Here is a 13,093-nt window from a genome sequence, read left to right as displayed (position 1 = left end):
CTCTTCGGAATCACCCACAGCACATTACATGGTGCACCATGTCTGAGTTTCCGTTCAAATCAACAGATCATTAAAATGATAGGAAACAAAAAAACTCAGTCATACCCTTGAGGGCATTCTCCTCTACCAATTTACTGGTAAAATAGGTGGCGATAAGCTAATATCTACACGAAACAGTTAGATGAATCAAGATATTGTACCTGTTAGATGAATCAACATATTACACCGCTAGATTTGTACAACTTTGTACTATACAAAACCGCTCTACCTAAACTACAAAACCAGCAATAACTTCTAAACTGTACATGATGTTTCTCAATCCAGTTTTCTGTCAAATTTTGAAATGCTCCTCAAAAGTTGTTTGGAGCAGACGTTTTGTGCCTGAGCTACATATCGTACACGATTTGCTTTCACCCACGCAGGCTCCTAATTGACAAAAAAAAACCAAGAAACCGAACAAGGGCGCTTCAGTTATAAAGAAATCAGTGCAACTGAACAGAAGCAGATAAATACAGAAAATCACCTCAGGCACGAAGTGGGAGAAACCAAACTTGATTAAGAGGAGAGCATGCTCCATTATGAGGATTGCTGCTAGTCCTGGCTCAATCCTCCATTTCCCCTCCTCGTCATACAGACAAACGAGAAGCAAGCAGTTGGTGCATATTGCCATCACAACCAAGAACTGAAAACAAACTTCAGAGTGAATCATGGCATGCATATTCCCACAACCCACCAGTAGTGAAATTAAAAAGTTCAGCTAGTAAACCTGGAATATGTTCAGCCATGCTCCAATTGTAGCTGCAGCACGGGGAACAGGTCTTTTCAACATGACTAACAACTTCAATGCATCTGCTCTGATTTCAGTAACATTGTTCTGTTCTCATAGTTCACAAATTAACAGAGTTACATCAAAGCAACAAACACAGAGAGGCTAAACAACATAGTGATTTTATGATAGAGATCACATACCAGAGCTGCAAAGCAGAAAATCAATGGAAATGCACAGGCAAACATCATGATCATTCCAAACTGAAGAGTCAGCTCCAGAAAGTCTGTAATGGATTCAATAATATAAGCACGAACACCATCATTTGCTTTTCCTTTTCAAATTGCAAATGCTATGACTGAAACGCAGCACAAGTGGTATATATGAACCACATCCAAACTGACTACCAAAAGAACTGAAAAGGACAAATACTTACCATCAAATAAACCATCTTCAAGTTCTGCTCCAATGCTTGCAGTGTAAGAGGGTTTTAAATACTCTTTCTCCACTCTTGTTGACAACCGGACTGACCTACCCACTGGTGATTCTTTCTCATGCTTTTTCTTGCTACAAGATGCGAGAGAATTCTTGTATATATTACTCTATTGCTCTGTGAATAAGAAGTATAAGGACAAGGGTTCATGTGAAACTTACTGAACAGCTATGTACTTTTTGTAACTGTACTTGAGGTAAGGAATGGAATTCTCAATCAGATTTTCTAATACCTGAAAAAAGGAATACATATCGCCAATAGGAAACTATGGTACAAAAATATTCCACAGTAAAACAATTATGCTGCAGTACTTTCAAAAAACAATTATGCTGCAGACATGCCTGGGACACAATGAGGCGCTGGATGAGGACTTGCCGGAGGGCCATTATATCACGATACAAAGAAGCATGGTAAAATAACCCAATATATGACTGCATAAAATAAAGGCCAAAGACCTGCATTTGAAGAAAAGGAAATAAGGCAAGAAGCCAAAAATAAAGAAAAAATCATCTTTCACTTCATGGTATTTACCTTATAAACTAAACTAGCGGAACTAGACTCTTCTCCTTGGTTGTTTTCATACTTTATCAAATTGACAGACACCTTGCCACCAATTCTGGTGTAATATTGAATTGCAACAAGATATACTGCAGTCAACAAATACCTGTATAATATAAAATTGATCAGAATAATACAGTGCAGATTTTAATGACAACCAAATGGAAAACCAAGGGAAACTGATATTAAGTATTATTACGGTAGAAAAGCTAGCTAGCAAGTCAATTGCACAGTTTTAAAGTAACCATATCTATTCACCTCATAACCTCAGTTTCTGTAATTTCATATAGATGAGCATAGGCCAACTCAAATGGCAGCTGAAGAAAAATGATAGCCAGCACAATGATAGCATTGTTCCTTATTCTAAGGAGGACACCGAACCATTCATTCCTTTGTAACTTTCTTTTCTCCGCAGACACATCACCAAACTCCTTTTCCACAACAGTAAGAGAATCACTCAAGAAGCTGAGTTCGTTGCCCAGATTTTTGTATTCAGGTAGTGAACAATTAATACCCCATCTGTTGCAGGGCGTCATAGAGGTAAGGAAACAGTTGTGAGGATATCAGCCTGATATTTCCAGATCAATATAAGTTATTGGCAGATCAATATGAATCACGTATAACCTTGCAAGAAGTGCTGAATTCTTCCGTTTCCAAAATTGCAGAAAGAGGACAGCCCAAGAAATAACAAAGATAAAGAAACCAGGAAGAACCAACCACTGCAATGATCTGAATTCAACGTGAAGAGGAGAAATGTAGAAATAAGAACAGAGAGAAAAAATATATATTAATTTTGTTACTAAATTTTCCAACAGAGGCCATCGCAAGTGAAATGCATACCCAAAATCTATGAGTTGAGTTGCCAGTCCAAAAACAGCTGGGAAGAAAAGCCATCGCGCATACATTCCTAGGAACGCAAAGTATGTTGCAATCTGCAGTTCAAAGTGGAGTTTTAATCAAGTAGATGGTAGAAAAATTATTGCCTTGCTTTAGACAGAATGGAACATAAATTGAGTATAGTATGTATAAGCTGCATTGGACACAATTCTACCTTTGTTCCAAAGTAGGAGTAAATCTCATCGATAGGTTGCCATGTGAATTCAAGCCAATTAAGCGCCCAATTTCTCAGGAGTTGCTTCCTTTTAATTTCATCTGCAACGGAATTTTTAGCTGGAATACAGTAATAGTTTCACAAATAAGAGCATAAATAGAATTAAGATTAGTGTACCATGCAAAGGGAATACTAGCTTTACAACTCCTTCAGCTTCCAGCCTTGTTAATAAGGACTCACTTTGCTTCCAATGGAACTCCTTGTCATCAAATTTAAGAGCTATTTCAGAGTTTGTCTTGTTCACCTGCATTCATCAATTCCAACTTGCTATAACATTAGCTATATCCAAATACTCCTAGAAAAGAGCCAAACACTTGGCGGATTAGTTATATACTTCACTTCTCACACATGATATCAAGCAAACAAACAATGAATGGGAGTGTATTGATCTGATAAAATATGGATCAGCACAGAAACAAAGTACACATGTCATTGGTAGTCTTACAATGCAGTGGAGACCATAGAAGCAAACATTAAAAATGCATCCATAGGTACATTGTAGAACCATAGGTGATAAATCAGTGGTCATAACTACAATGTATTTCAATCACATCAATAGCTAGGTCGTGCACTTACAATGCCATATATCAAGTAGCGGAAGCAGCAATAGCGTTCTCTCCAGCTGAACAGGGAACCATCTGGCTGCCGAACGAATGCTGCAACCTGGTCCCATTCAAACTGAAGCTCCATTCCTGAGACGCAAATTAACAGCAACATCAAACACATCGCCCATGGCCAATCGCATTTCAAAATCCACATGCTTCGTCATAGATATAGTAGTCCAATTAGGCAATTACCGATGTAGGTTAGCTTCTTCATCTGCATCTCAGCAGCAGCTCTGCCCAGGGTCCCCATTGGTGCAGCCAGCTAAATTCAAACAGCAGGCCCACAAGCATTAGAACTGAAAAAAAAATAACAAGCAGCACGCGTTGCATAATATCCCAGCGAGGCAGATACTAGAGGGCTCGCGCTCTTCTTTATCGCCGCCTCCTCCGCTGAAACTGAATTAAAAGGAAAAGAAAATAATATAGCATCGGCACCGGGTCACAGATCACAGACCTTGATGAACTCAGCGGGGACACCGCGGACGCGCTCGACGAGCAGCCCGGTGCCCTCGAGCTCTCGCACGAGCCGCGCCACGCAGTCGTCGGCGGCCCCCGCCGCGGCGGCGCGGGAAAGCTTGGGCACCACGATGCCCACCTCGAAGCCCGTGGCCTCCTCCACAGCCCCCTCCCCTGCCCCCATCCCTAAGTCGGGACGGCCGGATCAGATTCGGGCGACGGGGGCGGATGCGAGGAGGCGGATCCGCATGGGCGGAAAGGGGGAATGCGAGGAGGATGCGGATTTGCGGAAGAAGAGTAAACAAAACAAAAGGAAAGCGGAGCGTGCTTTGGGAATGGCGGAGGCCCGGAGGCGGAGGAGAGAGAGCGGGGAGTAACGGATTAGGAGGGGCGGGTGCCCGTGGTTCATTTGATTTGATTCGATGATTTTCTAAGATTAATTTAATTAATCGGCTGATTAGTTGGCGTCGTAACTGCCTGTCTGTGAGGTTGCGGGAGTAATTAAGCGGCGACTAGGGGTGCTACTTGAAACGCGGTAGGGAAAAAATATTTGTGGAAATCGTGCGTGCCATTTTTTTTTGACAAAAAATCGTGCGTGCCATTTTGTAGAGCAGGAGTTTTTCATCAAATCAAATCAAAGAAGAAAAAAAATTGTAGAGGAGGCGGAGGGGACAAGGCGTGTGATTTGAAAGCCGACCACGTGGCATACGGAAATATACGGAATGACGTGAAGGCCAACGAAGTGTGGGCACGTATCTGTAGAGCTATGAGCGAAGGCGATCTAGAAGAGTTTTCCCCAGGGGCGGTCGGTGGTTTTCGGTCGCATTAGCTACTATTTCAGTTAACGAATAGTATTTTTATCTTATAATAAATTAATAAACAGTACTTTCAGCTATGGTTTTTCAGCAAAGCGAACGAGACCTTCGTCGGCACGGAGACGGGTGAGGCTGTCGTGCGCCCGTGCGGCTGGCAGTGGGGCGCAATGAGCGCTTTTTCAGTTCGTCTTGCCGGTTGCGTGGCGTCCATTTCATTTGGCGGCACAAGGGCCTGTTTGGATGCCGCCCTCGTCTGGGTGTACCTGTCAAGCAACCAATACTGTTGCGAATGAAAAAAGAAATGAACTAAGCCGAGTTCAAAGACACGCGGAAGGCCCCTCAGTTGAGGAACGAACGCTTTCAATGCCGACTAGGGGCGGCGATGCGGGAACGGGGGCGGCTATGGGGCTGGAACCGGATGCTCCGCAGTCCAAGCCCCCGTCGGGCCCACACGTCGGTGACGGGCTTCGACGTCAGAGGAGCAAGTCTAAGTACTCTGAATCCTTGTATTTGAGAATTGCGAGAACAACCCCATTCGTCAATCAGTATGACGGTATGATCGTACAAGTTTATCATGTAACACGTACGATCATATATACGGAGTAATGTTCTCCTCCTTCAGCTGCTACCTTCAGCTGCCTCATCAGAACTCAGAAGACGTCTAGTTTCAGGTCGTTTCGTGCAGTGGCGTAGCAAGGATGTGTAGCTATGGTGGTCCACTGTTCAATTTTTTTTAACCGCTATAAACTTAACATGTTGGTAGACGAAGTACATGAATTGCAAAACGCAACTAAAGAAAAAGAGGTCATAAAGAGTTCATATTACATGCCCGTAATAGTTGAAGAACAATACGGCACTTCTGGTCAGGTCTGCACCTTCCAATAGCCATGAAAGTGTGGATGATCTCCATCACTCAATTGTAAGAAGATATCTCGCTCAATAAAAGTCACTAGACAATCATCTAGCAGGCTATCACCCATCTTAATTATTTTTTTTGAAGAAGAGAGGCAATATCACCGCTCCTCTTCATATTTCAGTAAGTCTGCAAGAGAATAAAATATTGTTTCAATTTACCATTCCAATAATCAATTGACAGAAAAAATCCTATCCTACAATAAAAATTAAATAGTCCAATGTCACCGTGCACTCCAATAATGTGATCTAATGACACCGAATAAAATAAGGTTTACTGCACGAGTTAGGGCGTTCTGCGTTCAACGTTCCTTCAGACCGGGAGAGATTGGGAGGGGAAAAAACAAACCTGACTAGCTAAACGAGCAGGCTAATGTCCTGTTCGCTTCTCTTATAATCCGTATTTTTCAGCTTGTTTTTTCAGCCGGAACAGTATTTCTCTCTCACAACAAATCAGCCGAAACAGTGTTTCGGCTTGTTTTTTCAGCGAAGGGAACGGGTCTAATTGGAGATCGGAGACATACCTGCATTCCCATCTGCTGTCGCTCACAGCCTCTGGTCGCTCGTCGTCCGGCGCCTGCCGCCGGCCCGCCACCGCCGCACGTCCGCACAACACAGCAAGGGATACGAAGGGGTGTAGACCGGCCGTATTCGCGAAGGGTCGCACGACGCGTATTGGCGAAAGGCCGTAGACGCTCCGATGTATTCGATGTTTGGCTGCTCAGGATCCAAACTTCCTGTATCTATGGGTTTTGTATGGGCTGAGCACATGGTGGTCCGTGGACTACCCGGACCACCCTGTAGCTCCGCCCCTGGTTTCGTGTGATTAACATGTACGCTTGGCATCATTTATGCTGGACCAGATACTTTTCAGGGCATGGGCACCCGCAGCCTGTTCGTTTGGCTGTGGCTTGTCATAAACGATCGTAAATTTTCAGCCGGAACAGTATTTTTCTCTCACACAAACCAGCCAGCAGTACTTCTTCACGACGTGCAACGATACGAACCAGCCAACCGAACAGGCTGCCGATTAATTCCCTCACCACTTGCGCATAGTACCATTAGGCCCCGTTCGGCTTACCCAGAAACTAGCTTGTTCGGCTTGATTTTTTTAACCGAAACGGTGTTTTTCTCTCACAATAATTCAGCTAGAACAATGTTTTTCAGCCAAGTTTTAGCAAGCCGAACGGGGTCTTAATCTGCATTTCAGTTGTGGTCTCTTCTAGACCTGTAGTACGTATATAATAAAGTGCTGGTAGAAGTGCACTACGTTGTGCCTACAGCTCTCTCTCTCTCTGCACACTCATTTCTGAAGAATAATCCTTCGTCTTTCATATCCTCCAGCTCCAGTTTCTAGCTGGTGACAAGATATCAGTCATGGTAATGTCCATCTGTCGTTCATTCAGCATGAACTATTTTTTTTCTTGGTGTGCATCTTTAGATATAGCACCGCACCACTTGCGTCCACGGAAAACGAGCACGTAACGTACGGCGATTGCTTGGAGCACCTGACATTTCTAAACAACATGCATGTATGCTTTCCGTTTTCTCAGCAACCGAAGGATGTTCGCGTCGAGCAAGGTCATCAGGGTCGGGCCGTGGGGAGGCCGGGGCGGGAGCCCGTGGGACGACGGCCTGCACCGGGCGTCCGGACTCCGGAGCATCACCGTCGCGTACGGCCACTCCCCGGAGTCGATGAGGGTGGAGTACGTCGACCGCAACGGCCGCTCAGTCCACGGCGAGAAGCACGGCGGCGCGACGGAACGCAGCCACTCCGTGAAGGTACTCAGCTAGGGGAACCGTACGCCAGTCTTACTGCATCTACATTCTGCATCGCATAGCAGAACGACGCGTGTGACGCCTTGATTGGTAACTTTTGCATTGGCGCGCAGATCGACGTGGACTTCCCGTACGAGTTCTTGACGGGCGTCAGCGGCTGCTACCGCGCGGCGCACGGCGGGTCTGCGCCGCCGGTGGTGCGGTCGGTGACGTTCGCGACGAGCCGGGGGACGGTGCACGGGCCGTCGGCGACGCGGACGCAGACGGGGTGCCCTTCGCGTACCCCCGATGGAGGGGGGCCTGGTGGTCGGGTTCACGCGCAGGAGCGGCGAGCACCTCGACGCGCTGGGCCTCTACGTCGCGGCGCTGCGGCCGAGACGCTCCGTGACGTGGTCCAGGAGCGCGGCCTCATGGCGTACCGCTCCTTCGTCTACGGGGATGCCGGGCCGGCGGCGCGCCATCAGAATAGAAGTGAGCAATGACAAATAAGCAATGAAAGAATAGAAGTGGGAAAACAGAAGTCTCAAAATAACACAACATGAGATGCTACAAATTCCAAGTAGCCTGCCAAATTGCTCTTCCAGGAAGTTTGTACGAAACAAGCAAACAATTGACATATTTCCACACTATAATTTTACATTCTTTAAAGGATCACCTAATAATGAACGTATAATAACTGACAAAGTGAGCAAAATGGTGCTAAATATTGGGACCTATTCATCAGGCACTGTGTTATTGCCATTGGGGCAACGTATTAGTCCCAAATATGTGTGTTGGGGGTACATAATATGTTGGGGAACCCCATTATCATGTTCAGGGCCCAATTACATATACTAGGGGTCACAAAACAACATTTAGAGGGCTATTGTGGCATTTTTATAAAATACAAACCCCGCTAGTGGTCCATTCATAACCCTCAATAGCATTTCTATAAATACAAATCCCACTAAAGGAGATAAAGAAAATCTCCTCTCCCACCTCTCCTATAAAAAGGGAGAGGGAAGGTGGAGAGGGACTTTTTGGAGCCAGCCGCTTCGTTGGCTCTCCCATCTTACTCCTTCACTCCCTCATTCTCATTTTGTTGGCCTAAACCAACGATGTGATACTTCAAGCTATGAGATAACCAGAACATATTCATACGTATTACAAGCTTACAAATCAAATAAAAAAAATATATGCAGATCACTATATAATCAAACGGAATTGAAAGAGCCAAACCAAGCAACAACTGTACTTGTACCAATCTATTAAGATGTGGAAGCATCCAATAAATAAATAATAAACTGATAAACATATAATAAACCACCAACAAACACACAAGAAACACCATGTAACTTATTGGAACTGTTAAACTGTCAAACATATGATCTGGAAATCCAACAAACAGATTAGAAACACCATGCAACTTACAGGAAACTATGAAACTGAGAATGCATGATTCAGATAATGATAAAACTTGTAAAGTGACAAACAACTTTCTAGACAGATGTAGATAATGCATAGCCACCATCACTGGCATAACCTACCGCAGTAGCTGGAGTCATTTGAGCTTCTGGCCTATCTTCACAGCAAGACACGGTGGAACAACTAGATTTTGTTGTAGCCTCACAGGGAGAATGTACCATAGCAGGTGGATTCTTCCGAGTCGCTTGTCTATATTGAGAGCAGCGGTGGACCCATAAAATATTTCAGGGGAGCTGAACAACACTGATGTTCGATCTTAAGTCTCAGCCCCCCTATACTATAGAATTTTACCTAAAAATTCATGGAGGCTCCACAGAGGTTCCACTGCTGCGAAATGGGTAGGGGGGCTTGAGCCCCCCGCCCCACTGCTGTGTCCGCCCCTGATTGAGAGGGAGGCCTAGTGGAAGACCCAGATCATGTTGAAGGAGCCAAAACTTGACTGGGCCTTGAAGGAGCTTTAAAAGACTGTTATCAAGTCATCTGCTACATTCTCCTGCTCAAGGGCTTTTTTCCAACATAAAATCAGGATGAGAAGAAACAGGCACAAATAATCCCTCGAGCTCATCAACTAAGCCTTGGCTATCTTTTGTAAAGCCTGCGGCCTTCTCAGAAACAGACTTGGGTCCACACCAAGGGAAGGTACATTAAGAACTCTGATGTCTGTGTTGGTTGATGGTGATGAAGGCATAATAGATCAGGTTTTCTCCGATTGTTGTGACGAGACTATTTGACATGTCATCGAGACTAATGATGAAGCCTTAGCCTCTTTTGTCGCAGATGACAGTCGGTCCAGAATATTTTGGGTTATGTGCATGCGCAATGTGATAACCAATTGATGCCATGCCATACTGGGAAGGGGGGCATTCCCTTTGGCACGCTAGGCAGCGGAAGCTTTTTCTTGGTTTTTGTTGTCCACCTTCGGGAGGAAACTCGATCTTCATAACAAATTGTCAAAGATTCTGTAACTTGAAACGCAGTGGGGAAAAAGTATTCGTGGAAATCATGCGTGCCATTTTGTAGAGCATGAGTTTTTTTTTCAAATCAAATCAAAAAAGAAAAAAATGTAGAGGAGGCGGAGGGGACGAGGCGTGTGATTTGAAAGCCGTGGGTAATTAGGACCATGTGGCACACGGAAATATACAGAATGACATGAAGGCCCATGACGTGTGGGCACGTGCATGTCGATTGTAGTTGTAGAGCAGGAAGAGTTTTTCGCAAGGGGCGGTCGGTGGTTTTCGTCGGCATGGGGACGGGGTGAGGCTGCCGTGGCGCCCGTGCGGGCGTGTGGCTGGCGGTGGGGTGCAATGGCCGCTTTTGGTTTGGCCTGTCGCCCTGCCGGTTGCGTGGCGTCCGTTTCATTTGGTCTCTCCTCGTCGTTATCAGGCTGCTGCTTTCTCCATCATCACATCGAGACGAAGCAGCCAGCGTTTTTTTGACGTCACCTGTCTCTATTTCGCTTCTCTTTTACATGGACCAGTGAGCCCACCCCCAACGCACTGTAGCATCAAACTTACCCACCTGACAAAAGAAGCCAACTCACATTGCTAGTAACTTGCACATGTGTCATATTCTCCTTGCAAAAGATGTTATAGCTTGGCTGACATAAAACATGTAGCTACTAGTTATGTGAGAGAGCAAAGAAGGTAAAAGCTGACACGCGGAGAGAAGAGAGAAGAAGGGTAGGGACACTGAACAAAAAGCAACAGCTGCCTGCGTTGTGTGTACAATAGTCTAAGATGCTGGTTGCGCTTTGCTTTTCGGTGAGACTACTACTGTCATATGCCTGCGTCGAGGCTGCACTGAGCGGTTCCCTATGCAGTGCGGCAAAACTTTAGTTCTATCTTCACTGGGCTGCACTCTCAGCAACCAACATGACTCGTTACTGTCTTTTTTAATAGGCGGCGATCAAACACCGTGAGGAAAGCGACTCGCTCCCTCTCCGGCTAAATTGAAGAACGAACACTTCAGTCTGCCGTCCGTCGAAGTCGAACCAGATCGACTAGCTACTCTTAGCCGCATGCGGTTATTTGTAGCACCACTCGAACGGCCTCCTGCTGTTGTGATGGCGCGCCGGCCCGGCATCCCCGTAGACGAAGGACCGGTACGCCATGAGGCCGCGCTCCTGGACCACGTCGCGGAGCGTCTCGGGCCGCAGCGCCGCCACGTTGAGGCCCAGCGCGTCGAGGTGCCAGCCGCTCCGGCCCGTGAACCCGACAACCACGCCCCCTTCCATTGGGTACGAGAAGCGGAGAAGGGCACCCCGTCCGCGTCCGCGTCCGCGTCCCCGAACGGGCCGTGCACCGTGCCCCGGCTCGTCGCGAACGTCACCGACCGCACCACCGGCGGCGACCCACCGTGCGCCGCGCGGTAGCAGCCGCTGACGCCCGTCAGAAACTCGTACGGGAAGTCCACGTCGATCTGCACGCCACTGCAAAAGTTACCAAGGTGACACGCGCGCTGTCGTTCTATATACGTAGCTATGTAGATGCAGTAAGACTGGCGGGCCGCAGCAGCTCGATCGATCGCTCGTACGGTTCCCCTGCTAGCTACCTTCACGGAGTGGCTGCGGTCCGTCCCGCCGCCGTGCTTCTCGCCGTGGACTGGGCGGCCGTTGCTGTCGACGTACTCCACCCTTATCGACTCCAGGGAGCGGCTGTACGTGACGGTGATGCTCCGGACACCCCGGTGCGGGCCGTCGTCCCACGGGCTCCCGCCGCGGCCTCCCCAGGGCCCGACCCTGATGACCTTGCTCGACGCGACCATCCTTCGGTGGTGACCGCCCGGTTGTTGCTGAGGAAACGGAAAAGTTAACATACATGTTGTTTAGAAAATAGTTCGTGCTGAATGAAGGACAGAGGCCACATTACCATGATTGATATCTCTTGTCACCAGAAACTGGAGGATGTGAAAGAATGATTCTTCAGAGCCGAGTGTGCAGAGAGAGATCAGAGATGTAGGCACAACGTCGTGCACTTGTATCTACCAGCAGTTCAGCACTTATATACTACAGGTCGAGGAGACTAGAACTGAAATGCAGATTAATAGTACTATATGCAAGTGGTGAGGGAATTGGATGCCCCGAAGTATCTGGTCCAGCATAAATGCATAATTGATGCTTAGCGTACATGCATGTTAATCACACGAAACGACCTGAAACTAGACGTCTTCTGATGGTGCGGATGAAGGTAACAGCTGAAGGAGAACGTTATCATCGTACGTGTTACATGATAAACTAACGAGCCAGCCTGGAACTGGTGAATACGATACCGTGTCATACCGATCGAGCGGATGGCTGCGGACCTGTGGCGTATTAGGTTAGGGTGCATCATATTCATATGATTGGCGTATATACCTGTACTTTATCGGTTCCAAAACGTTTTGCATCTGAACGTATGGTGAGTCTAATTCATTCGCAATAATAAGCAATCGGAAATTTCAGTTCCTCGTCGACCGGTCGACGTGTCGAGAATGCGGCGGTGCGACGGAATGATGGTCTGATGGAGAACTTTATTAACTACGTCGTCTCCTAAATATTCCATGTGAAAGTATTTTTAAGGACCGGTAGAAGAGTTGTCTGTTATATTATAAGAAGTAGGAAAATCCAAAGAGATATTGTACAGGTCTATACAGACAATAGAAAAAGGCAACCCAACACAAGCGCTCACTCCCTTAACGTCACATTAGCCAAATGCTCACACTTGAGCAGTATAAGAAGTTCACACTTGAACAGTATAACAAGTTCCGACTTGCGCAAGAAAATATATAACGGCTAGTTCTGTTCAACCTCGAAAGTTCCCACTTTTGACAGGCATAACAGCTAGTTTGTGAGTGTGGGTTATTTATACCCCCTCCCCCTTATTTGGAGGGGCTGTTGTTGCCTTCCCATGGCCATATATGAAGAGGATGTCTCTCTAGGTCTCCCCAATCCCTCTTTATGAGAATTCAAGTGAGATCTTGTGAGTTTGGTTGAGAGTGTGAGAAATTAGAAGTTTGTGTGTGTGTGTGTGTGTGTGTGTGAGAGAGAGAGAGTCGGCAACCAAATCCTTGAGCACGTGTGGATTTCGATATTCATTCATGAACCATTTATTACTCTTATATATTTTAGGACTGAGGCAGTAATAGTAGATTGTGATC

The 13,093-nt window shown here is 46.3% G+C and overlaps 1 protein-coding gene, 1 non-coding gene and 2 pseudogenes across 2 annotated transcripts; 1 reads left to right on the top strand and 3 right to left on the bottom strand.

Annotated features, from left to right (window-relative positions):
- Nucleotides 1-177: 177 nt before the first annotated feature.
- On the bottom strand, nucleotides 178-4,400 carry LOC136452831 (anoctamin-like protein Os01g0706700). Its single transcript, XM_066453420.1, has 16 exons — nucleotides 3,988-4,400; nucleotides 3,726-3,795; nucleotides 3,505-3,620; nucleotides 3,046-3,172; nucleotides 2,869-2,969; nucleotides 2,658-2,749; nucleotides 2,442-2,546; nucleotides 2,076-2,336; nucleotides 1,791-1,923; nucleotides 1,601-1,714; nucleotides 1,421-1,491; nucleotides 1,203-1,333; nucleotides 970-1,052; nucleotides 767-874; nucleotides 524-682; nucleotides 178-426 (listed from the first exon to the last, which is right to left on the bottom strand). Exons 1-16 carry the CDS (start codon nucleotides 4,171-4,173, stop codon nucleotides 316-318), a joined length of 1,968 nt encoding a protein of 655 aa, XP_066309517.1. The 5' UTR covers nucleotides 4,174-4,400; the 3' UTR covers nucleotides 178-315.
- A 2,846-nt stretch (nucleotides 4,401-7,246) lies between these two features.
- On the top strand, nucleotides 7,247-7,977 carry LOC136455042 (jacalin-related lectin 19-like; annotated as a pseudogene).
- A 147-nt stretch (nucleotides 7,978-8,124) lies between these two features.
- Nucleotides 8,125-8,223, bottom strand: LOC136455775 (small nucleolar RNA snoR99). Its single transcript, XR_010759243.1, has one exon. It is a non-coding gene; the product is annotated as a small nucleolar RNA snoR99 (small nucleolar RNA).
- Nucleotides 8,224-10,512: 2,289 nt separating this feature from the next.
- On the bottom strand, nucleotides 10,513-11,935 carry LOC136452830 (jacalin-related lectin 19-like; annotated as a pseudogene).
- Nucleotides 11,936-13,093: the final 1,158 nt, after the last annotated feature.

The sequence above is a fragment of the Miscanthus floridulus genome, chromosome 5 (assembly GCF_019320115.1).
Source record: "Miscanthus floridulus cultivar M001 chromosome 5, ASM1932011v1, whole genome shotgun sequence".
In the NCBI taxonomy this organism is placed as follows: Eukaryota; Viridiplantae; Streptophyta; class Magnoliopsida; order Poales; family Poaceae; genus Miscanthus; species Miscanthus floridulus.
The sequence above is the reverse complement of the archived record's forward strand: the minus strand, read 5'-3'. Positions and strand labels throughout refer to the sequence as shown.

What these genes read in the sequence shown, in the direction of transcription:
- LOC136452831 (XM_066453420.1), bottom strand. Translation starts at nt 4,173, where the DNA reads ATGGGGGCAGGGGAGGGGGCTGTGGAGGAGGCCACGGGCTTCGAGGTG. An exon ending in TCCCCGCTGAGTTCATCAAG is followed by an intron (nt 3,796 to 3,987) that starts GTCTGTGATCTG and finishes GTTTGAATTTAG; the next exon opens with CTGGCTGCACCAATGGGGAC. An exon ending in TTTTCTGCTTTGCAGCTCTG is followed by an intron (nt 875 to 969) that starts GTATGTGATCTC and finishes CTATGAGAACAG; the next exon opens with AACAATGTTACTGAAATCAG.